Here is a 21,136-nt window from a genome sequence, read left to right as displayed (position 1 = left end):
GAAATGTTTGATTGACCAATCAGGATAAAAAGATTAAAGATTTCTTTACCCTGATTGGTTAATGCAATGAGCGCATTCAGCAGAGAAAACGGCTCAGTAGCAATCGAACGTGATTGGCTCTCACTTTTAGAATCAACAAATCAACGTCGAGTGTTGACAAGGCAATAACTAAGCGCTTTCTTTGCCAAACGCGATCAGCGGGGAGCATACACTTTTACATAAACGCATAATCACAAGCATAAGAAAATTGATTGGTCCATTCTCTTATGCATAACGAAATTTACCAATCAATTTCCTTATGCTTATGATTATGCGCTTATGCAAAAGTGTGCGGTCCCCGCTTAAGCCCGTGTCACACTACGCATTGCGGACGCGGATCGGATTTGGATTACGGACTGCGAATCGTCAATCATCCAATCAGATCCTTGGCTACTTCGTTCTGATTGGATAGATGACGATTCGCAGTTCGTACTCCAAATCCGATCCGATCCGCAATGCGTAATGTGACACGGGCTTTACGTATCTGTCATTCTTGAAAATTCCTAGCAGTTATTCCCTAGCGCATAAGATCTTCGCGCATAGGTATGTTCGAAAATTTTATTTGTGCAGAGCAGTATTTAATTGACCAATCGGAAGAAAAGGGTCAAAGATTTCTTTATTCTGATTAATCAATTAAGGCTGCGAACGCTAGAAATGCTTCAAAGCGTTCGATTAACCAATCAGGACAAAAAGAGTAAAGATTTCTTTATTCTGATTGGTTAATGCAATGCTTCGAAGCATCTCTAGTGTCTTCTCGACCGCAGCCTGCGTCTCATAATCTTCAAGATTTTGATTTGTGACTTGTGATCGGGATTTGAAAATTCGCGGAATTGTCGCTGATGATATGTTACGTTTATTTTTGCGTGACGATAAGAGAAAAAAAAAAGGATAGAATATCTCAGCGGCTCTTGGAATTGGCCGGAACGGTATAGAATGAATAGCAATAAGATTCTTCTTCCGAGGTATTTTTATTTTGTTAGAAACAACGATAACGGTATTCAGTATTAAAAATGAAAAAAATACGGAGAAGAAAACTTCGATCGTCACAGAACTTTACATTGATAGATTATATATATTTGTATATAATTCTTTGAGTTTCTCTCTTTCGTACACTTCTCACTCTATATCTTATTAATTAATTCCTTTAATTATATTTATCATTTACAGAAATGATTTCATCAACTTTAGGTATCGACCGAAACGTCGTACACCACTCGAATCATACATGCGACGTTTATCTTTACAATATGTTTATCCTGATAGCAGTACTGTAATTAATAAGCAAATTCTGGCTAAGGTATATATTTGATACTATAGATTAGATTATGTTTGATTTATGTTTGATTATTGATATATTGATATATTTGACTCATACTGATATATTGATTGCTAGATTAGGATTGTATATAACTATCTTAGATCTGTTTGTAAAATAGATAAATTACATTGTCATTTTTCAGATCTATACTATATCTGTGCTACATACACCATCTGTATCTAAACACCAAAGATCCATAAAATTAACAACGCTTGCAAAAACAGAATTGAGAAAAAGTTCTCATTGTCAGTCATCTAAGTTGGAACAAGAAAAAAAAAGATTTTTCTGTTCGTTGATATCTCTTGTTAATATATTAGTAGTAATTATCATTTGCAGTGTAATTATAGGAGTAATTTTATATGTAACGAAAAAAAACACTATGCAACCCATAAATAGTCATACCTCAGTATTATTTAAATTTGTTGAGAATATTAAAGCTGTATATTATAATCAAGAGTCAGATATTTGGAATAATGTTTCATACGCAATAAACAAAGTGATATCGAGAGCAAGTAGAAAGATACCTTTAATCATTCTATTATTTTCAAATGAGACAACTACAATGGATTCTCTAGCCATAGTACTGGCATATGCAAGCAGTAATGCCTTAAATGCTAATAATTTCCTGTGCTTGAATCCAGAAAATTTTGGAGACAATGCTGGTAAGATCATTGATATATTGAAAGAACGGTTCCTAGCAAAAACGGTTGTGGTGAGTTATGGTATATATATTTTGAATGTAAATTCTGCATATACCATTTAACTTATAACAAATAAATATTTGTTTCAGATAATTCGCGATGTTTTGAATATTAATACAAAAGCAATAACGGCATTATATAATTTGTGCGATAGAATAAAACCTTCAACTGGAGGGACTATTTACATTCTTACTATGCAAATTGATAATTATCAATTATCACAGGAAAAATTAGCCTTTGTCGAGAAGCAGATTTATCATAAACTGTTAAATAACATTGATCAGGATACTTTAATGACATTCATAATGTGTATTACACATTGATGTGATTATACCGCTATAAACTGAATTACAATTAAGATATTGCTAATTTATTCGAGTTTCAAAAAATGCAGAATGCTTTCAAGTATTGATATTATATAGTTGAATAACAGCTTATAAAATAGATATTATGAAGCAAACTGATATGTATGAAAGATAAGTATTTTTTATGTATTGAAGCATCTGCCTTAAAATTTCAGAGTTATTACCACAGTTATGTTAGACTACCTCAAAACTGAAAAGTTACAAATGTTTTTCTTGTATTATAAATAATTTTTATAATGGAAGAAAAACCTTAATAACAATGTATATGTCTTTATTCGCGTAATCAGCACACATCATCATTCATATTTCTTTATTCTAATGATTTATTTTGCACAAAAATTCATTATTTATGATTTTTCTTTTCTCATAGTATCATAATTTTTAAAGTAACTACAATATATCGAATTAGCAAATACTTTCAATATAAATCTCCCAAACTTAATTTTTTTTTGGCATCTGCAGTAATATCATTTACCTGATGATTATGGTAATTGTGATCAAGTTTATCTTTAGTGATGATGAATTGAAATAATGTAAAATCTATATTTAATTTTCTTTATTATTATTTTGTTAATTATTGTTTATATGTTTGTTATTATCTTGTTATTATTGTATTGTGTGCCAATATTGCACGAAATTAATTTTATTTTTAATGATTTTCTAATTACTATTCCTATATATTTTTGCTAAATATAACGATATTGTTATTTGTGCAACAATAATATATATATTATATATGTAACAATTCTAAAGAGCTTATTTCTGGATAAATTTTAGTTTATGTATGACTGAATTTCGATTTTTGCATATGAATTTGTCAACCAATAATGTAGTGATTTAGTAACATCGATTATATCCAATTAATCATCAGTTTACAAAAAGTTGCATTATTTTTTTATAAATATATACAGATTAGTGTTACAACTTTATATATATATATATATATATAAGAAGAATTTGGTTTAAAACATCTTGTACAAATTGAGTATAATAAACAGCATATTATTGAAAGAAAGAAAACATATATTGGTTTCTTTTTATTGCACGAATAATTTATATTTTATTTCTTGAATAAATTTTACACAACTCATACTGCCTTATTAATTATTTATGTTATTATTTATTATTTGATGTTTAAATGACGCCTTTTTCTTTTCGCGCACGCGCGTTACACGTTAAATTTCATCATGGCTGCGGTCGAAAAGACGCTAGAAATGCTTCGAAGCGTTTGATTGACCAATCACGGCAAAGAGAGTAAAGATTTCTTTATTCTAATTGGTTAATGCAATGCTTCGAAGCATTTCTAGCGTCTTCTCGACCGCAGCCCATATCACCGACAGAAAGTTGCCTGACTATATTGTACCGTAATTATATTTCATGCTTGAATATCAATCCGTCAAACTGATCTCGTAACGAATTTCGGAGCGGGGTGGTTTTATGTTTAACGGACAGCGAGAAGCGAGACGCGAGAGGGTAAATATTCTCTTCGAAATATTCGCGTAGTGATACTTCTGATCAGTCTTGAGTTCATCGTTTAAGATCCTGCATTAATTCGTGATTGTTTTTTTATCGACGATAAAGTTTCTAATCGAAGAGAACTTCGAAATTCGAGAATGATTCATATAACCACACAACTAACATTCATCATGGATGAGTGAGTGAGAAAAAAAAAGAGAAAAAAAATACACGAAAAACTAATTTCTGCATCTCGTGTCGTTGTGTCTCTATGTTATTATCATCGATAAAAAAAATATGTCTCTATTTTGTAATAATTAAATGACCTCTGTAAAGCACTATTCTTTTGCTCATTGAAACGTAGGTATCATCATATCAATATTGATGAAAGCGATTGATGCTCCTACATTGGTACATTTCATAGTTTGCACATTTTTTATCAGTCAATTGCATAAAAATTGAGATTTAGATGTATATTCGCATTTTGTTGAATATTCGTGATACAAACGTTTTTTTACACAAGTGACAAAATATCTTTGCAATGTTTAGTCTATAGTCTATGTGTAGCAGTTATTTTTATATAATAAAAATACATTTTCAGTTATAATGTCGAAGACGCACAGTCCAACGCATTTTAATGGAGAAGTAGACGGTATTTATTATCCAGACTTTAGTGTGGATATTAATAAGCAGATGCGAGTCCCTAAAAGCATTCGCATAAACGGGGATTATATGGATCAAGATAGTGCCGTTACAAATACGATGTGGAATCAAATGTCTGGTACGGAGAAGCTTGAAATGCATGTGCCAGACAGGATTCTTGTTGCCGGTGAGATTCTATCTTAAACGATTGTATCTATTATATATCTTTATATTACAAGAATATACAATATCGATGTAATTTTTTTTTTTTTTTTTTTTGTAACAAATATTTTGTAATAATCTAAAGATTATTATTACAGGACACGAACAGCACGTTGGTACCAAGGCACCACCACCAGAAATTGTTTTAGAAAATGCTGTGATGCGTACCGAACCCGCTATAGTCAGAGTACAGGTAACGTATCAAGGGAACTGTGGAATGACAATATTTGTTATTAAATTACTTACCTTCACTGACAGACTCCTCCAAGAATTTTGACTCTGGACAATCATTACTTCCCAGCGGTGGATGAAGAGGAGCCTCTGTCGCATATCGATGAAATTGTAAATCCGGTGAATGTCAGACCCAGAACATACAATACAGAAACGCAGATAGTTAAACATGTCAGGTATAAAACTTTTACATATTTTAGAAAAATTTTGTCGAATATTTCATTTTTTTACTTTTTGCATTCTTATTACGCAGAGAACCAACGCCCTCTTACAATGCTCTCGATGTATCTCTGCCACCCAGTGAAGAAGTTCAACACTTACGTCGTCAAGTAGGTAAATTGAATCGCAGAGTGATGGCGCTCGAATTAGACACGCTGCATCGTCAGCAGAGAGACAGAATCTTGTATATCGCGACTATAGCGTATTTTATTTTGAAAACCTTCTCCTGGTTAACCAGAAACTGAGCTATCGATTGAAAAAGAGGAAGGAAAGAAAGAGATTTCAGATATATTTGTTTTGCTGGAAGAGACAATGTTTTTTTAACCAGAATCCTGTATTCTTGCTGTAAGAAAGTATAACCAAAGACTTTTTATCACAGTCTTGTAAGATTAGTTGTCAAGATAGAGACATATATAATACAGGATAGGTATGCGTGAGTTTCTAATGCCAGTAGATAGATAGATGACGCGTGAAATGCATTGAAAATGACGATCGATTGTCTTTACTGCTTTAAAGTTAAATCTGGCTTTAAAAGAACGTGTATGTATTGTATTAGGTTTGACAATATATATATATGTATATGTTATTGTTAATGTATATACAACTTGCGAAACTCTAATAAATCGGATCAATTTTCATACGATATAAATGTAGAAATGTAGCACGAGTTATATTCGTCGAAATGCGCATCGATCTAACTTATCGTTAGTTTCATTTCTCAATATTAATAAAGTATTTACGAAACAATTAATTTTCGTCGCATGCGATATCGTGAAAATTATCTATGCTTATCTTAGCATCCTATCTGAATCGATGATTTACTTTAACGATATATAGCTGCGTTTTCTCTGTGTCTATAGCATTTGGAATTGTAATCTTGTCCAACGTATATTGCGATTATAATAAAATCAATAAAGTTATTACGTTATATATTATTACAGACACGCGTTGATTTCGCGAAATATAATTTTTATTTTATTATATATTATTTTTATGTACGAACCCTCAACGAAATGAAATTTATACAGAATTGTTTTCGGATCGGTTAATTTTATTCCCAACTCCGATCGGTTTTCGGTATTTGTATAGCGATTTTCCGCGCATGCGGAACAGAGCAATATCTTAGTATTTTTAGCCTGGACCAATGGCTCCCGCACATAGGACGCATAGGACGCGATAGCCAATCAACTTACAACTTTTCCATAAGAGCGAAAGATCTATTGGCTACAGCGTCGCCTATTGTCGCGTCCTATATACTAAAGGTCGTCACACATAGTTTTATATAAATCTGTTCATTTTTTAAGCTACAACTTTTTTTTCATTCAGCTTTTTTTAAGATTTGACATAAGAGAGGTATAAGTATACGTTGAGGCTTCGGAAGGTTATAAAGATAAAAGGAAGGGACTCGAAGCGCGATCGTAGAACGAACGAAGAAGCTTTCTCAGTGACAAACCCTCTCGAAAGCCGGAATCTCGTCGTTCCGCAGCCTGCACGTCCGTTCCAACGATTCCGACCTCGGAGCTCGGACGAAGAAGAGCGAGGCGCTTATAGTGACATTGGTTCGAAGTTTGAAAGATTCGGGTTGGCGCACCTGCGAGCGAATGCGGGAGGTCAGTGCACGTCACCGTAGTTATTTGCTCCGAGGCTCGCAAGCCGTGGAATTCGTGTTCGCGAGCCGTTGTCGCGACGGCCCGTGATTAGCGTCTCTCTCGCAGCGCGGTCACGTAGGCAGGCCGTAATCGTTCCCGGACGACTGCCGCGAGCGGGCCGAGGACATTCGGCGCGCTGTCTCTCGGGCTCTTTTCTCCAGGTCTGTGCTCACAGGGCGCCGACGGGCGGCCACGTCGGGGGCGCGCGCGCGCGCGCGAAGGAGGAACAGCGGGAACTAATCGCGTGGAATAGAGCGGAATCGCGAACGGCGACGAATCGTCTGTGCGCAACACGCCGTATTTTGACTTTTCGCCGCGAGTGTTGGCATAATTTAACAGGCCGCCGCGAAGAGGAGAAGACGAAGGTGGAGGTGGCGACCGTGCGACCGATCGCTGGACGTAACCGCGCGATTCGCTATTCCAGCAGCCGGTGTTCAGCAACGGAGTTTCCGACCGACCGCCTATATTTTGTCCTGTAACACAACCTAGTTCTCTCTCTCTCTCTCTCTCTCTCTCTCTCTCTCTCTCTCTCTCTCTCTCTCTCTCTCTCTCTCTCTCTCTCTCTCTCTTTTTCTTGTCTTCTCTCGACACGGGCGCCGCCGCCGCCGTCGTTGTTGTTCGACGCCGCCTCCGCTGACGACGACGACGACGACGACGACACAGCCGCGCGAATCGCAGGTTATGTCAAGCGGATTGGCAGGCGCTGTCTCGAACCAGGTCAGTGTGTTGTGTTGACGCGACGCGACGCGACGCGACGCGCCGTGCCGTGCCGTGCCGTTACCGCTCTGTCTCCGCGGTAGACACCGACACGTATCTCCTTCTCTTTCCTCTCGTGTTTGCCCTCCCGCCCCCGTACTACTGTCACGTCTCGTCCTGGGTCGGCCCTTCTCTAAATTTTGTATGTTTTTTCATGCAACGGCATGCAGCGGATGAAAGGACAAACCGGCAATCAAGGTGAGTCCAATCACCTTGTCCTAACATCTTAACAACTTGACTTTTCTTCGCCGTTACTCCGACTTACTCTAGACCACTCCGGGAAGGAGCGAGCGCTTGAATAAGAGCAGCGAAGAGTAAACTCATCTTTTGTCGGTGAAGAAATAATTCTATGTTAATCGTTTGGATACTTGGAGAAACGAAATTCTGTGTATATATGTTGATCGCAAAATTTCTAATAACCGAGGACTTTAGAACTTATATTTAGATAATAAAAAAATTGAAGTTGAAACTTGTATAAAAATGATTTAAATAGCGAAAAATCGAGGAAATAATTCATTATTAATAGATAAAAACTTTTCTATCTTGTAGAGTTACGCTTATAGAATTACATGACACTCTTGGCTCTTGTTAATTTGTCGGTTGAATGAAGATAACGATAAAAGGTTGTAAATTTTCCAATTATTTTATTATGGTATTTTGATACACTAATTTATGCTTATTTTGAAACAATATTGCCGATGAGATATTAATTATTAATTTAAAATTTTGAACAATATCTTGGCTGTTATCTTTTAGATTGCGCGAGTCTAATCGTGACATATATATCTTTGAATATGAAATAAATGTATTTGTTTCGGTCGTAGTGAGCAATGGTCCTAAGGAACACCAGCAGCAACAACAGACGGAGCATGCCGCTGGCGAGGACACCGGCTTCGATTCGTGGCGAGGTGGCAACAATGCTCAGCATCACTCGAGTTATCCGATCGGTACCGGCGATCCGTACAGCCCGTACTACCCAGGTACATCGTTCCCTTATCAGACCTTCGGCGCTGGCGATGGTACGTGGTCGAACGGCACCGACCCGGTCGCCTTTCTCTCGGGTTACGGCGGCCAAATAAGCCACGATGCTTACGGCGCGATGGACGGCATGTTCTCGGCGTCAGCGGCCGGCGGCGGTTTCAGCGCGTTCGGTCAGCCGCCATTCAACTACTTTCACGGCAACGGCGACTTTAGCGCATGGGGCACGCCGAGGAGGACCAAGTACGAGGATTACTATCAACCGCCGCGCGGCAACGAGAGCTATGCCAATCCGGCGGCGAGCGGCACCGGCGAGATCAAGAGCATCGAGCAAAGCGTGCAAGGTCTGTCGATCGGCGGTGGCGGTGGCGGCGGTGGCGGCGGTGGCGGCGGCGGCGGCAGCGGTGGTGGTGAATTATCACGACAGGATCAACAGCATCCGCACCAACAAACTACGGCACAGCAGATTAAGCCTGAGCCGAAGGAACCTAGAAAGATCACGTGGGCGACTGTGGCGAGCCAGCCGGCAAAGCCGGTACCACCGCTCTCGTCCACGCAGGGGATGAAGAAGAAAGCGGGCATGCCACCACCGCCGATTGTGCCGGGCAAACATAACATGGATATCGGGACGTGGGGCGAGGGCAAGTCTTCCGCGCCACCGCCGCCGCCGCCTACGGCGCCACCGCCACCGCAAGTGCAGCCACCGATTCCGCCACCTCCGCCGCCTGTCCAGAGGCAACAGCGACCGCAGCAGCAACAGCAGCAGCCGTCTCAGCCTTGCTGGAATAGGCAGCTATCCATGGCGGCAACAGCGACACCAACGCTCCCACAAACGCAAATCCACATGCCGCCGCAATCGCAGCAGCAGCAGCAGCAGCATCAACAACAGCATCACCATCATCATCACCATCATCACCAGCATCAACAACAACAACAGCATCAGCAATCACAGCAGCATCAGCAGCAACAACAGCAACTTTCACAGAGCAACCCGTCGCATCCAGTTCTCGACGAACTGAAAGTGAAGAATGATTACAATCCTATAGAGTTCGATCAGACCGCGCCTGGTGCCAGGTTCTTCGTGATCAAGTCTTATTCGGAGGATGACATACATCGATCCATCAAGTATGAAATCTGGTGCAGCACGGAACACGGCAACAAACGGCTGGATCAGGCTTACCGAGAGGCGAGTCGCGAGGGCGCGCCCCTTTATTTGTTTTTTTCTGTCAATGGATCCGGTCATTTTTGCGGCATGGCACAGATGGTCTCTCCCGTCGACTATCAGTGCAACAGTAGTGTCTGGTCGCAAGACAAATGGAAGGGTCAGTTTCGCGTCCGTTGGATATATGTGAAGGATGTTCCTAATGTGCAACTGCGACACATTAAGCTCGAGAACAATGAGAACAAGCCGGTGACCAACTCGCGGGACGCGCAGGAAGTCCCTCACGCGAGGGGCGTCACGGTGCTACGTATCCTGCATACCTATCGTCACTCTACAAGCATCTTCGACGATTTCGGGCATTACGAGCGCCGTCAGGCCGAGGAGGATCAGCGCAAGGTCCCGAGCAACCCCGTACAGCATCATCATTCTTCCTCCAATCACAGAAACAGAGGGCATGTATCGGATATGTCCAGGGATCACCATCAGCATGGTCATCAGTCTCACCTGCATCAGCGAAAGGTACAAGTTTTATCCGATAGACGATACTATTATTATGATAACGAGATGATCGTTGAGCAAAATTATCAACGATGATTGCTGTCGGTGAGTCTAATGGAATTTTCTTGTTTCGTTGTAGGAGCGCGGCCGTAGTGGCAGAGGAGGTTCGCGTCAGTAGCGCTGGGTATCGCGGAAACGTATTACCGTTACTAACAAGAGTAATCGACGTAAAAGGAGCACGCTGCGACTAATTATCACATTCTACCACTTATCTTTGCTTTCCCGGATCCATGATAGGCTTCGTCTGATTTTCCGTGACCGAACAACAACACTCGTCGTCGACATCATCGGCCGCGTTGTTCTTTCGTTGAAATGATTAATCCGGTAATGAGATAACATTAGCGTCGCGTCGGCATCATCGTAAAATAATATGTAACCGCAACTATTACGACAATGAGAAAGAAAAGCAGGATGTGAAGGAGGAGGAAGATCATACACTATTTCGAAGGATATTTAGCTAAACTCACTGACGATCGTAATGCGTATAGTGTGGTGCTGCGTGCTATTCATCGAAAGGTGTTTCTTAAACGTACAAATCATGCAATGGAACAGAAGACGAGGAAGAGAAGGGAAGAGACGAGACGCGCGGTCTATAAAAGAAAAAGAAAAAAAAAGATAAAAAATAAAAACTGTAATATGTGGACTAATCCTTGTAAAATGCTTACATTTTTGTTGAAAATGAAAAAAATCTATACAAGAACTATTATATTATATAAACAAGTGTCATTTGGATTGGTTATATCGTTTTAAATACCAATGAACATTTAATCTGGTACCTGCAGCTATACGAGAAGGGTCGAATCCTCCCTTAATTGTTATAAAGGTGCAGGGGGGGGGGGGGCTTGTTATTACAACGTTCTCAGTTGTATTTATAACCATTTTGCTTGACAAAATGAATTATACAGAAATTATTGGCGTTTATTTTAGCGCGTATTCTCTATATCTGTATATTGCGAATATATCTATGATTATATTATTCACACATGGGACTATACAGAGAAAAAAATGAATTGAGATGATAATATAACGAGAAGTGAAATAATATTGCAATTAATCTATACTGTAATGTACACGATGATGACGATCATTATTATTATTATTGTAATATTTGATGACATTTCATGAGATATTCTTATTGTTAAACGCATCTCTGTTCTCTGCTTTCACGATACATGATATATCCTTTGCAACAAAGAGACAACGGCAATGCGTTATACAGAGCGATATTGAATAATATAGACGAACTTTTTTCATATGAGTTTTTTAATTGATATGGGGAATAGAAACCTCTCTTTTTAGCATTGTAATTTGTATACGCGTCCATCCTCTTCTCCTTCCTTCCTTTTTAACATTTTAATATTTTAAAATCTTGAATCTTGAACATTATCCAATTTATTAAAATATACAAAATTTAAAAAAAAATTTATTAATCTTTACTCCTAAGGATTGAAGTTACTTAACAATTATAACTTGAAAATCGGCGACAATTCAATTGCTTTCATTTAAAGAGATTATAATCCACTTCAAATTTATTTCAAAGATCCAATTGTAAAGTTTATTGATATTATTCAGATTGCTCTGCATATAAGGCCATGCTATACGTCGATAAGAGACGAAGAAAAATCGCCGGAAATTTATTAGCGAACTTTAAATCGGTGAGGATATTCGCATTAAACATCATTTCCGTATTAATTGATTAATTGAGACACTATCAGTTCTTTACGGCTAATTCCATATTAGCTTCTTCGCCCGTATATTTATTCATTTCAGTCATCCTCGATGATCTTTCCATTCGCATTATCCGCAACGAGTTTGCGTTCATCCTCCGTCTCTTGTATCTTTCTAGCTTCGACGTCCACATCGTCTTGCAGCATACCTTGTTGTAGAAAATAGTTACGCAGATTCTCCCGAACTTCCTGGCAGAATTTGTTACGATTCGCCTCGACATAGCGATACACAAATAGATCGGCGCCAGTGATGACGAAGCGATGATTGAATACATTGATGCGCGCACCCACAAAAAAATCCTCCGGCGTGTAATACTCTCGATCGTCCCTTCTCGTACTACACGGCTTCGGGATCAGCCTAAAAGATAAGAAACAAGCCTCGTGCCGGCCGGAATTGCGCCTCTCCCTCTCGATGATTCGAATAGCACCGTCGCTCAATCTGTACTCCAATACAAAGTCGCGGTCCTCATCTTCCGGATGCACCGCATCCATCCGCATAGAATAGCGGAGCTTCTTCGCAAAATTGATCAGTTGACGAATGACGTTCCTCTTTGGCGACTTCGACACTAAGGACGGATTACTGACGTACGTATCTTCAGAGCTGTCGATTTTTATATGCGACGGCCCTTCGCACTTGATTGGTGTCGGTTTCTCGTCTTTCAAGGGAACTGGAAGTGCGTCCACTTGCGGAGCACCCAATACGTCGGAGTAGTACTTTCGTGTGAAGGCATCGCAGTCATGTAGCAGGAAGCATCGGCCATATAAGAGGATTGTTTCGCCTACCTGGGGATGGTCAACGATTAGATTTCAATTTCGCTTTCGTTCGCTTCAGAGAAGTTCTCTGAAGAAATATTCGTATATCCTACCGCTTAGATAGCTTGCAGAAATTGAAAGTGTTACTGAAATTCCTTAATATTGTCAGTTTACATATACAGGATATTTCAATCAAACATTGTCATGTTTATGTTCGATGAATAGAAATAAGAAAAAAATATTAATATAAATCTAGATCCAAAAGCGCTTTATTATCATATTATATTGAAAAAAGTAGTTTATTTAATTGTCCTTTTCAAAATTGGTCCTCCCCGATTTATCCATTTTAATATAGCATTTTGATATGAAATTGTACCGATAAAAATGTACTGATACTTCGAAACTAACTATAAGTTCGCTCATTCATTGAAACTGATCACCTTTTATATCTGGAACACCACGTATATCTCATAAACGAGATATTATTTTGAAAATATTTTAAAAATGAAATGGAAGCTTGTCTTTAATCTGTTAATTTCAAGATTATATTCTATGTTCGTATGATATAGAAAACATTGACAAGGGTTTCTACACAAAGGGATTGTTGTGTGATAATACTTGGAGGTCCTATTCAATTAATATACTAAGAGAGCTTAGTATCGCGTTAAATAAAGCAAGCAATAGCCTCTTACTCTGAAATCTCGCGGTGTGTAATACTCAATGATCTCGGGATCTCCGTATTCCATGTAGATACTTGGATGCCAAGACGGCAAACTTTGCCAATTCTTGGGCACGCGTGTACGCTTGAGCAGCATCGCCACGGGGTCCTTGCCGTCATTGGGCTTGTGAATTTCGCGAATCGCCACAGTATCATCCGTTAGGAAATACAACACCCGATAACGATCGTCGTTCCATGTAGCGTCGAACGACAACACCATGCCATCGAATTCTAGAAAACGGCGCCTAGGATCATCGCTCATCATTCGCGTAGTAATCCTTCCAATCGTCCCGTCATGCTTGATCTTACGCTGCTCCGCGTAAGGATCCGCGGGTAGACTCTCCTTTTCGCCGACATCGATGCCTTGGCTCGTCAAGAACTCCCTGGTGAACGAATCGCAGTCGACGATACGATAGACCACGCCGTAAATACCTGCAAGAAAACGCGTACTCTATTCGGAATGCATATAATTTCCATTTTATACAAAAATTGTTGATTTTTTTTATAAGGTGTAATTTCTGAATAAATAGGTGCCGTTTTAGCGAGATCTTCTAAGAAATCTTGAGGTACATCTATAGAGAACTGGAAAGTATCCTCTCTGCTCGAAATGATATAGCCGGAAGGAAAACGAGGCGAAGAATGTAATATTCAATCATCGATAACATACATACGTTAATCCCGACGTTGAAGTCCTTCCAGATGAACGGATCTCCCTTGGCGTTCTTCGGGATCTTATTGCGCCTCACCAATTTGCCCTGCTGGAAACCGGCGTTGTCCACCACCGGCTCTATCACACAGAGCGTGTCGTCCTCTAGGTAATAAACGATATCCACGTGGCGAATGCGATAGTGCTCGTCCGGGGAGTCGAAGACCCCCTGACGGAAGAAGGCCTTGAAATGGAGACACTTTTGCGCAAACAACGCGTAACGCGGCACGAATTGCCGAAACGCGTAACGAGGCATTCGGCCATAAGTCAATGATGGATCGTATCTACGTGATTAAAGATATAATTAATAATATGAATTAAGCCGGAAAGAATATAAATTCATATAATTATTCCAATCACAAGTGTGTGTAGTGTTCTATGGAATAAAATAATATAATTAATACCAACGCGCGTAATATGGTCTTGGAACAAAAAGATTCGCCATTACTTACTCAATTGGATCTGGACATTCGGCATACCGAAGAGATGCTGCGTCTGTCGGTCTCCTACTAAGATCGTAATTGGTATCGCGTATCACAGGAAAGCCGTTTGAAATGTCGAGCTTGTGCGGCAATTTATAATCCTTGACCTTATGAAACGAGTGAAAGATTCATATATAGCCCCCTTATTAGCCGCTAAAGTACCGATTTACCCATGCGTATTCTTTCAATTATATGTATAATCTCGCGATGTGACAAAGTAGAAGTAGAGAAAGAGAGAGAGAGAGAGAGAGAGAGCTTAATTATTCAAACACTTACGCTAACATCTCGAAAAGTGTATCCCGGTAAAAGAGGCAGACTTGCCATGCCGAAGCCAAAGTATCCAGTGATATTAAAAATGTATCTTTCGCCGAGACATATTCGCAATGATAACCCGACATCCACGCGATTTCCGAGACTTTTGTTTGAACGTATCTCTATAACAACGCGGGCTGTCTTCATCGATTTTTAACCCTCGTATCACCGCGTAGCTCGGCCCCCAAGATATTGTATTTATTCATTTTTTTTTCATCAGGAATATTGGGACGCTTAACTTAGGCTGGGTTTCGATATTCACTGTCAGTACTGAAAATCTATAATTTACGTGTCATATGTACAATATAGATTTTCAGTACTGGCAGTGAATATCGAAACGCAGCCATAAACGGACTCGAAAAAAGGAACGTGATACGAAATTATGGAGTTTCTGTTCGATCATATTTATTTGTTGAAGAACTTTTATTGACAACAGAGGAGAGCGATATTTGGATGGCGATTTTCTGCGTCTAAAGCCGCGTCTTCTCGCCGCGCGACGATCACAAACTAATCACTTCGCGGAAGATGGCCATGCAGCCGGCGGACAGACAGCCGGCCATCGGCACTGTAATCAGCCATGCGAACGCGATATTGCGAAACAACTTCCACGAAACCCCTTTGCCGCCACGTGAGGCCCATCCCACGCATACCACCGATCCCACTTTGCAATGCGTCGTTGACACGGGTAGACCGATCTTACTTGCTAACAGGACAGTCACTGCGGCACCCACCTGCAATTAAACGAATGTATAATATACTTTTAAAAAAAAAAGTAATATTCAATTAATATTTTAATATTTTAATATTTAATATTTTCAGTTAATTGTGGAATTCAGTTAAATTCTTTTTACGTCGATTGTAAATTTTTTGTACTTATTATTAATAGTATAATTTTTTTTCTACTTGTATATAAAAAACACAGAGATCAAAAGTATATAAATTACTATAAAAACGTCAAATGAACAAATTGTCAACTTGTCAGAATTCAACACAAGTTCACACGTGCGTATATAATATACTTGATATATTTATACTTGATATAATATTATTGTTAGACGATTCTTCGAAAAATAAGCGTGCATTTAATCACCTCTATGGTAAATCCTGTAATCGGGGTGATACGCGCCAGATCCTGGCCCAAGGTCCGTATCACTCTGCGTCCCCAAACCCATAGTCCTGTGGAGATACCTAGGCCGCCGTACAAGAGTATGAATATGGATGTTTCGGCCTCCTGCCGTGCCGAGCCCTCCGTGTACACTGCCCAGAGCGCAATAAGCGGACCGATCGCATTGCTGACGTCGTTACCGCCGTGGGCGAAACTACCGAACGCCGCAGTGAGTACCTGAAGAAAGGCAAATAGCCGCGAAACCTCCGGCTGCTCCTCCTCCTCCATCATACCGTCTGCCTGCGTATTCTCCGCGTCCGCCTGTGCGACCATCAGCAACGGGCTTTCGCTACTATTGCCGCGCAACTGCGGTGTCGTTACCGCCAAATTAGATTTCGCGTTACCATTGCTGCTATCGCTGCAAGGTACTTCCGAGATTACCGACAATGCCGTTGTCTCCTTCTTGTCTTGACAGGCGCTAAAGTGCGTCGTCGTCTCATCACCGCTACCGCTCGATGCCAGTAGTATCCTTGCTCTCTGCCACGGTACCACAAACACATATACGATCATTGCGACGAACATGCCCAGTAGCAACGAGGCTATCAAGCTACCCCACCATGGCAATCGATCCAACATTAATACTGAAAAATCAAAAGTAATAAAGATAGATATATATATATATATATATATATATATATATATATATATATATATATATTTCTTATTTGTAGAGAGAGAGAGAAAGAGAGAGAAAAGACGATGGCACATTTTATTCTTCTTATAATATATATTCTTTCCGTCTTTCAGGCTTGTTTTCTTTTCCTAAAATACACGAGTGCGAGTGGGAATTAACTCTTTAATTCTAGGAAAATACTCACATTTAGGTCCGTCGAGCACAATTGACATAATATTGATAGCAACGGTCAGACCGTATGCTACGGGGAGAATATAGAGAGCTTGCTCAAACGGCTCGTTGGAGTGTAGTACGTATTTTCTCAGGAGCCAAAAAATACCGGAGGATACGATTCCGCTGAGTATGGGACTAGCAAACCAAGATGCAGCTATATTAACGAGTGCTATCCATTTTACCTGTGTACAGTTTAATGCGGTTTAAAGTTACTGCATGTTTACTTCCTCGCTAGATTGCAACGCGTTGTAGCTCTACTAACCCCAGCGATACCTCTGCAAACGAGAGAAAATCCGACTGTAGCACCAACAATGGAATGCGTACCGGAAATTGGAAGTCGTAACGCAGTTGCCAATAGTAGCCAGATAGCGGAGCCTGCTAAACTGGATAATGCTCCTAACATCAACTCCTTTTCATGGCCCTCATATAACGAAACATCTAGTATACCTTTTCGCATTGTATCGGAAACCTGTGGCGGAGTAAAGTAAATGAAATTAAAATAATTTTTGAAAGTTTATACATCTCATTCTTTTAATTTATATAATTTACTTATAAAAACCATTTTTCACATTCGCAGATACTTGACGACCAATGTCGCGATACCCACCTTATATCCTATCAGTACAGCGCCTGCGATCTCGAAGAAGGTCGCCAGAACGCAGGCTTGGAATATCGTGAGAACTCCGGCGCCGACACTCGTCCCAAAACTATTGGCAACATCGTTGGCGCCAATGCCGAACGCCAAGATAAACGCCACTATAAAGCCGACCACCACTATCCAGATTAAGCTCTCATCGTACGGTATACTCATTGTTTTCTCGCTTCTACCTAGCTTAAATCTATTTTGCTTGAGCCTTGTGTTGGGCGTGTATGCAACCGCTATGCACTTTATTATCCTTCTATTATCCTCGTCCGTCAAAAAAATGGTAGGCATAAATCATCATCGTATCCTCTCTTTCTTAAACGCTTCCATAACAATTATGGTTAATCGATTAAGAGAAACCTCGTAGCACAAGGAAGAACCTTTTCTGATACAGAATGTTATAGCAATACTGTATGTGTAAACGCTTATTCATCAGAATATATTCTTTCTATATACACTGTGAATGAATGTATATACATATATATATATATAGGTATGTATGTATGTATGTATATATATATATATATATATTGTATATGTATTCTTTCATAATATAATATATAATGCATCTATCTTCATTGTAGTCCTAATACAATTAATTCTTCAATAGTTTTGTACATGTAGCAGAGGTAGTGTTTTGGCGCAGCACCTGATTTAATTTCTAACATCGTGATGTAATTTCGTCACAAGTCGTCGATGCACAACTGTGTCGAGTTAATTAAACTCAAAGAACGAGAATGATTATTCACCGACTATCCTCGTTACGATCATCGCGTACTCTTCCTCGAGATTGAGATTGTGGCGTGCGACCTTCGAGTCTTCTTTTATCAACTCCTCTGTCAGCGCTTTCCTTGTGTGGAAACACGCCGGTCGCTGTATTCCCCGCATCTGCAAACAAATGCATAGAACAATTTCATCAACTTTCTCTGATTAAGATATTGTATTCGTAATATTGTATATAATTTTTATTAACGTTACTACCCGCCCACTTTCGAATCTTTTATGACAATTATTTTATGTTTGAAACTAAATAATCGACGCTTTTCATAATGAAACAGAAATTTATGTTTATGTTTACTCCTTATCAATCAATTTTCTTAGAAAGAAAAAAAATATATTTTAAAGTGTAATTAAAGAGGAATAAAAAAAGAATTTATTATTTGTAATGTAAAACATTTCCTAGTATATTAGGCTATCATGAAACATATGATACAAAAAAACCATATGTATAAAATAAAAACCGAAAATATTCGTTATTATTACATTCTAGAATACAAAAAAAGAAAAAAAAAATCTAACTAATTTAAAATTTGTTCGATCCATGAAAGGAAAAAAAGAGAAAAAAAATTCGATAATGGAAATATTAAATTTAGACTCTTTCGAGGAACGAGGTGCGATACCTCCTTCCCAGATTGCCGGCTGAATGCACTATTGCATGCACTCCGAACGAATTATCCGATCGTTATACTCCTACTGATTTTTCTCCTTCCCCTTCTCCCTCTCACGAGATTTTAATGAAGCCGTTCTTACGTCATCTCCAGATTATTACGACATACTTTTTTTCTAATATAATATTTGGAATTTTCGGTATCCCTCGCCGCGAAAGAACGTCGAAAAGTCGTAAATTTTACAAGAACCCGACATCTAACAATCGAAGCCGCTTCATGCAAGTTTCGACGCCCGATCACTGAGTCATCTGCCGCATAATTCAATCTCCGAATCGTACAGCATAAGAAAATTGATAGTATATCATCACAGGTATGACTCGAAATTTATAGAGAAGCGTTTTTTCAATCTCTAATACCTAAAGGGATGCCACCCTCGAAAACTGCCGGGACAAAAAATTCCCCGAATATGAGAACTTTCACAATTTCCACATTACAATTGCATTTCATTCGGCGATTGTACAAAGTACACAAGTCCGGATTTTTTGTTGAAATGGGAAAAGCTGTCACAAAAGTCGTTTTATCCTTTTCCTCGATTTACATATATGTGCATCCGTCAAACGGTCATCGGATCAACTGTTGAAGACAAAGCAATAATAAAAATTCTCGGTTTAATCCTCGAGACATTTCTCATAAAAGAAATCGCCGACGAATGATTCGAGTGTCCGATGTATTAAGAAAATTTCAATTACCACGGTCCGAGTTATTTTTCGTGTTGGCCAACGCGCGCCGTGTCCTTCAGCACGTTGCGGGCATAACGTCGATAGTCACACGCCCGGGTAATCATACGGGCAGGCAGGAATGAGCAACACGTTCGAGAGACACTTGCGTTTTTCGGAGTAATCTGCCGGTGAAACACTAGCAGGAACAGCCGCGCGAGAACGATGCGAAACCGTTTGGTGTTCTTGAAACTTTGACGGTCGCTCGTTCGCTCGCTCTCGTCGCGATGCCGCTCAACCGTTCGTGTGGGGGTGAAATATTGATCCGACAATTTGCCCGCGAAATGCGTGCCACGGGGGATGATGATGCGGCTCAATGACGATCAATAAACGATCCCTGTGTTGGCGCTGCGTTGATCGAATCTCGTCGAGGCTACCTCGTTTATCCTTTTTCTCATTTTCTCGGATATCCGATTTGACAAAATTCATCTGCATGTCCGTGGATACTGAGAAACAAGTCGGGTGTAGAATATTAGTTCGGTAATAATAGTTGTTTCGCGAAGTCGAGGTATCAATAAATCGCAAAAAGTCGAAAAAGTTTAATTCGAAGCTCGATATCTCATAAAAATGTGAAAGAGTTGTAGTAATTTTCATTCAGAAATTTTGATCGCAATATTTTTTTTTAAAGATCGAAGATGTGGGGGAAAGAGAACTGTAATGGCAATTCAAAGATAACTTGATATTTCGAAGGATGTTTTCAAATAAAAATGTTTCCATTTAAATATGAGCGGTTTTAAAAATATCGGTATTTTTTTATATTTGAAATTAACATCAAAGAACAAAATTGCAATAACTCAAGCAAGAATTCAATTATATAATCTCCCATCTTAACCGTCCATCCAGAAATTATAAAAAAGATCGTATCTTTTTAATATAAGAGAGATATGCTCTTTTTTTACCTATTATTAAATATAAATATATTATATATAAAAATCTAATATACACATATTCATTATATATAATATAATTCTGCCATATTTATTACGTTGCTGTGTATTTTTCATTCTCCCTTGCACAAAGATTAGTTATTGAACATATTAACATCATTATGATTATTATTGTTTAATTATCGTAAATGAGTGATTGCTTAAATAACTGATAATTTACATTATTAGATAAGGAATACTAAATGAATTACGAATGAATGCGAGAATAATCGACTTTTGGTTATATACATTGTATTGTTGAGAAATTCATTTAATATTCCTTATACAACAAATTATCAATTATTTAAATGAATATGCACCTCACGATAATTAAACACTAATATAAATGAAAAGTTAATGTTTAACTAATGTGATCATCTCTATATATGACAAATCTT

The 21,136-nt window shown here is 39.0% G+C and overlaps 4 protein-coding genes across 10 annotated transcripts; 3 read left to right on the top strand and 1 right to left on the bottom strand.

Moving 5' to 3' along the window:
• Positions 1–759: 759 nt before the first annotated feature.
• On the top strand, positions 760–2,829 carry LOC138938762 (uncharacterized). Of its 2 annotated transcripts, none has more exons than XM_070305998.1 (4): positions 760–1,001; positions 1,207–1,336; positions 1,500–2,069; positions 2,148–2,829. In XM_070305998.1, the coding sequence occupies exons 1-4, from the start codon at positions 973–975 to the stop codon at positions 2,379–2,381; spliced, it is 963 nt and encodes a 320-aa protein (XP_070162099.1). In that variant the 5' UTR covers positions 760–972; the 3' UTR covers positions 2,382–2,829. The 2 variants fall into 2 exon arrangements, with proteins under 2 accessions (XP_070162099.1, XP_070162108.1); XM_070306007.1 differs by having other exon boundaries at positions 1,500–2,079; positions 2,148–2,245.
• A 961-nt stretch (positions 2,830–3,790) lies between these two features.
• Tango11 (transport and golgi organization 11) lies at positions 3,791–6,087 on the top strand. 2 transcript variants are annotated; one of them, XM_070302862.1, is made up of 5 exons: positions 3,791–3,896; positions 4,480–4,707; positions 4,841–4,935; positions 5,001–5,149; positions 5,227–6,086. In XM_070302862.1, exons 2-5 carry the CDS (start codon positions 4,485–4,487, stop codon positions 5,435–5,437), a joined length of 678 nt encoding a protein of 225 aa, XP_070158963.1. In that variant the 5' UTR covers positions 3,791–3,896; positions 4,480–4,484; the 3' UTR covers positions 5,438–6,086. The 2 variants fall into 2 exon arrangements, with proteins under 2 accessions (XP_070158963.1, XP_070158956.1); XM_070302855.1 differs by lacking the exon at positions 3,791–3,896 and adding an exon at positions 3,942–4,077 and having other exon boundaries at positions 5,227–6,087.
• A 566-nt stretch (positions 6,088–6,653) lies between these two features.
• Ythdf (YTH domain-containing family protein) lies at positions 6,654–11,591 on the top strand. 4 transcript variants are annotated; one of them, XM_070302844.1, is made up of 4 exons: positions 6,654–6,802; positions 7,768–7,795; positions 8,422–10,256; positions 10,375–11,591. In XM_070302844.1, the coding sequence occupies exons 1-4, from the start codon at positions 6,794–6,796 to the stop codon at positions 10,411–10,413; spliced, it is 1,911 nt and encodes a 636-aa protein (XP_070158945.1). In that variant the 5' UTR covers positions 6,654–6,793; the 3' UTR covers positions 10,414–11,591. The 4 variants fall into 4 exon arrangements, with proteins under 4 accessions (XP_070158945.1, XP_070158931.1, XP_070158925.1 ...); XM_070302830.1 differs by lacking the exon at positions 6,654–6,802 and adding an exon at positions 6,818–7,316 and having other exon boundaries at positions 10,375–11,589; XM_070302824.1 differs by lacking the exon at positions 6,654–6,802 and adding an exon at positions 6,818–7,558 and having other exon boundaries at positions 10,375–11,589.
• On the bottom strand, positions 11,037–20,982 carry LOC138936977 (EF-hand domain-containing protein 1-like). Of its 2 annotated transcripts, XM_070302811.1 has the most exons (10): positions 19,786–20,982; positions 19,453–19,669; positions 17,613–18,536; positions 17,268–17,474; positions 16,977–17,187; positions 16,084–16,739; positions 14,652–14,788; positions 14,161–14,483; positions 13,468–13,925; positions 11,037–12,805 (listed from the first exon to the last, which is right to left on the bottom strand). In XM_070302811.1, the coding sequence occupies exons 3-10, from the start codon at positions 17,937–17,939 to the stop codon at positions 12,062–12,064; spliced, it is 3,063 nt and encodes a 1,020-aa protein (XP_070158912.1). In that variant the 5' UTR covers positions 17,940–18,536; positions 19,453–19,669; positions 19,786–20,982; the 3' UTR covers positions 11,037–12,061. The 2 variants fall into 2 exon arrangements, with proteins under 2 accessions (XP_070158912.1, XP_070158903.1); XM_070302802.1 differs by lacking the exon at positions 19,453–19,669.
• Between the last annotated feature and the right edge of the window lie 154 nt (positions 20,983–21,136).

Source organism: Polyergus mexicanus, unplaced genomic scaffold (assembly GCF_030449975.1).
Source record: "Polyergus mexicanus isolate NDT 795.1 unplaced genomic scaffold, iyPolMexi1.0 SCAF_1, whole genome shotgun sequence".
In the NCBI taxonomy this organism is placed as follows: Eukaryota; Metazoa; Arthropoda; class Insecta; order Hymenoptera; family Formicidae; genus Polyergus; species Polyergus mexicanus.
This window is presented reverse-complemented; position numbering and strand designations above follow the sequence as displayed.

Excerpts from the sequence above, each read along its gene's own strand:
- LOC138936977 (XM_070302811.1), bottom strand. The coding sequence starts at position 17,939 with ATGCCTACCATTTTTTTGACGGACGAGGATAATAGAAGGATAATAAAG. Across the intron at positions 14,484-14,651 it reads GAATGTCCAGATCCAATTGA|ATACGATCCATCATTGACTT; the intron begins GTAAGTAATGGC and ends TTAATCACGTAG. Across the intron at positions 12,806-13,467 it reads ACACACCGCGAGATTTCAGA|GTAGGCGAAACAATCCTCTT; the intron begins GTAAGAGGCTAT and ends GACCATCCCCAG.
- Tango11 (XM_070302855.1), top strand. Across the intron at positions 4,936-5,000 it reads CCGCTATAGTCAGAGTACAG|ACTCCTCCAAGAATTTTGAC; the intron begins GTAACGTATCAA and ends CTTCACTGACAG. Across the intron at positions 5,150-5,226 it reads CAGATAGTTAAACATGTCAG|AGAACCAACGCCCTCTTACA; the intron begins GTATAAAACTTT and ends CTTATTACGCAG.
- Ythdf (XM_070302824.1), top strand. The coding sequence starts at position 7,523 with ATGTCAAGCGGATTGGCAGGCGCTGTCTCGAACCAG. Across the intron at positions 7,796-8,421 it reads AGGACAAACCGGCAATCAAG|TGAGCAATGGTCCTAAGGAA; the intron begins GTGAGTCCAATC and ends TTTCGGTCGTAG. Across the intron at positions 10,257-10,374 it reads CTCACCTGCATCAGCGAAAG|GAGCGCGGCCGTAGTGGCAG; the intron begins GTACAAGTTTTA and ends GTTTCGTTGTAG.
- LOC138938762 (XM_070305998.1), top strand. The coding sequence starts at position 973 with ATGAATAGCAATAAGATTCTTCTTCCGAG. Across the intron at positions 1,002-1,206 it reads AATAAGATTCTTCTTCCGAG|AAATGATTTCATCAACTTTA; the intron begins GTATTTTTATTT and ends TATCATTTACAG. Across the intron at positions 1,337-1,499 it reads ATAAGCAAATTCTGGCTAAG|ATCTATACTATATCTGTGCT; the intron begins GTATATATTTGA and ends GTCATTTTTCAG.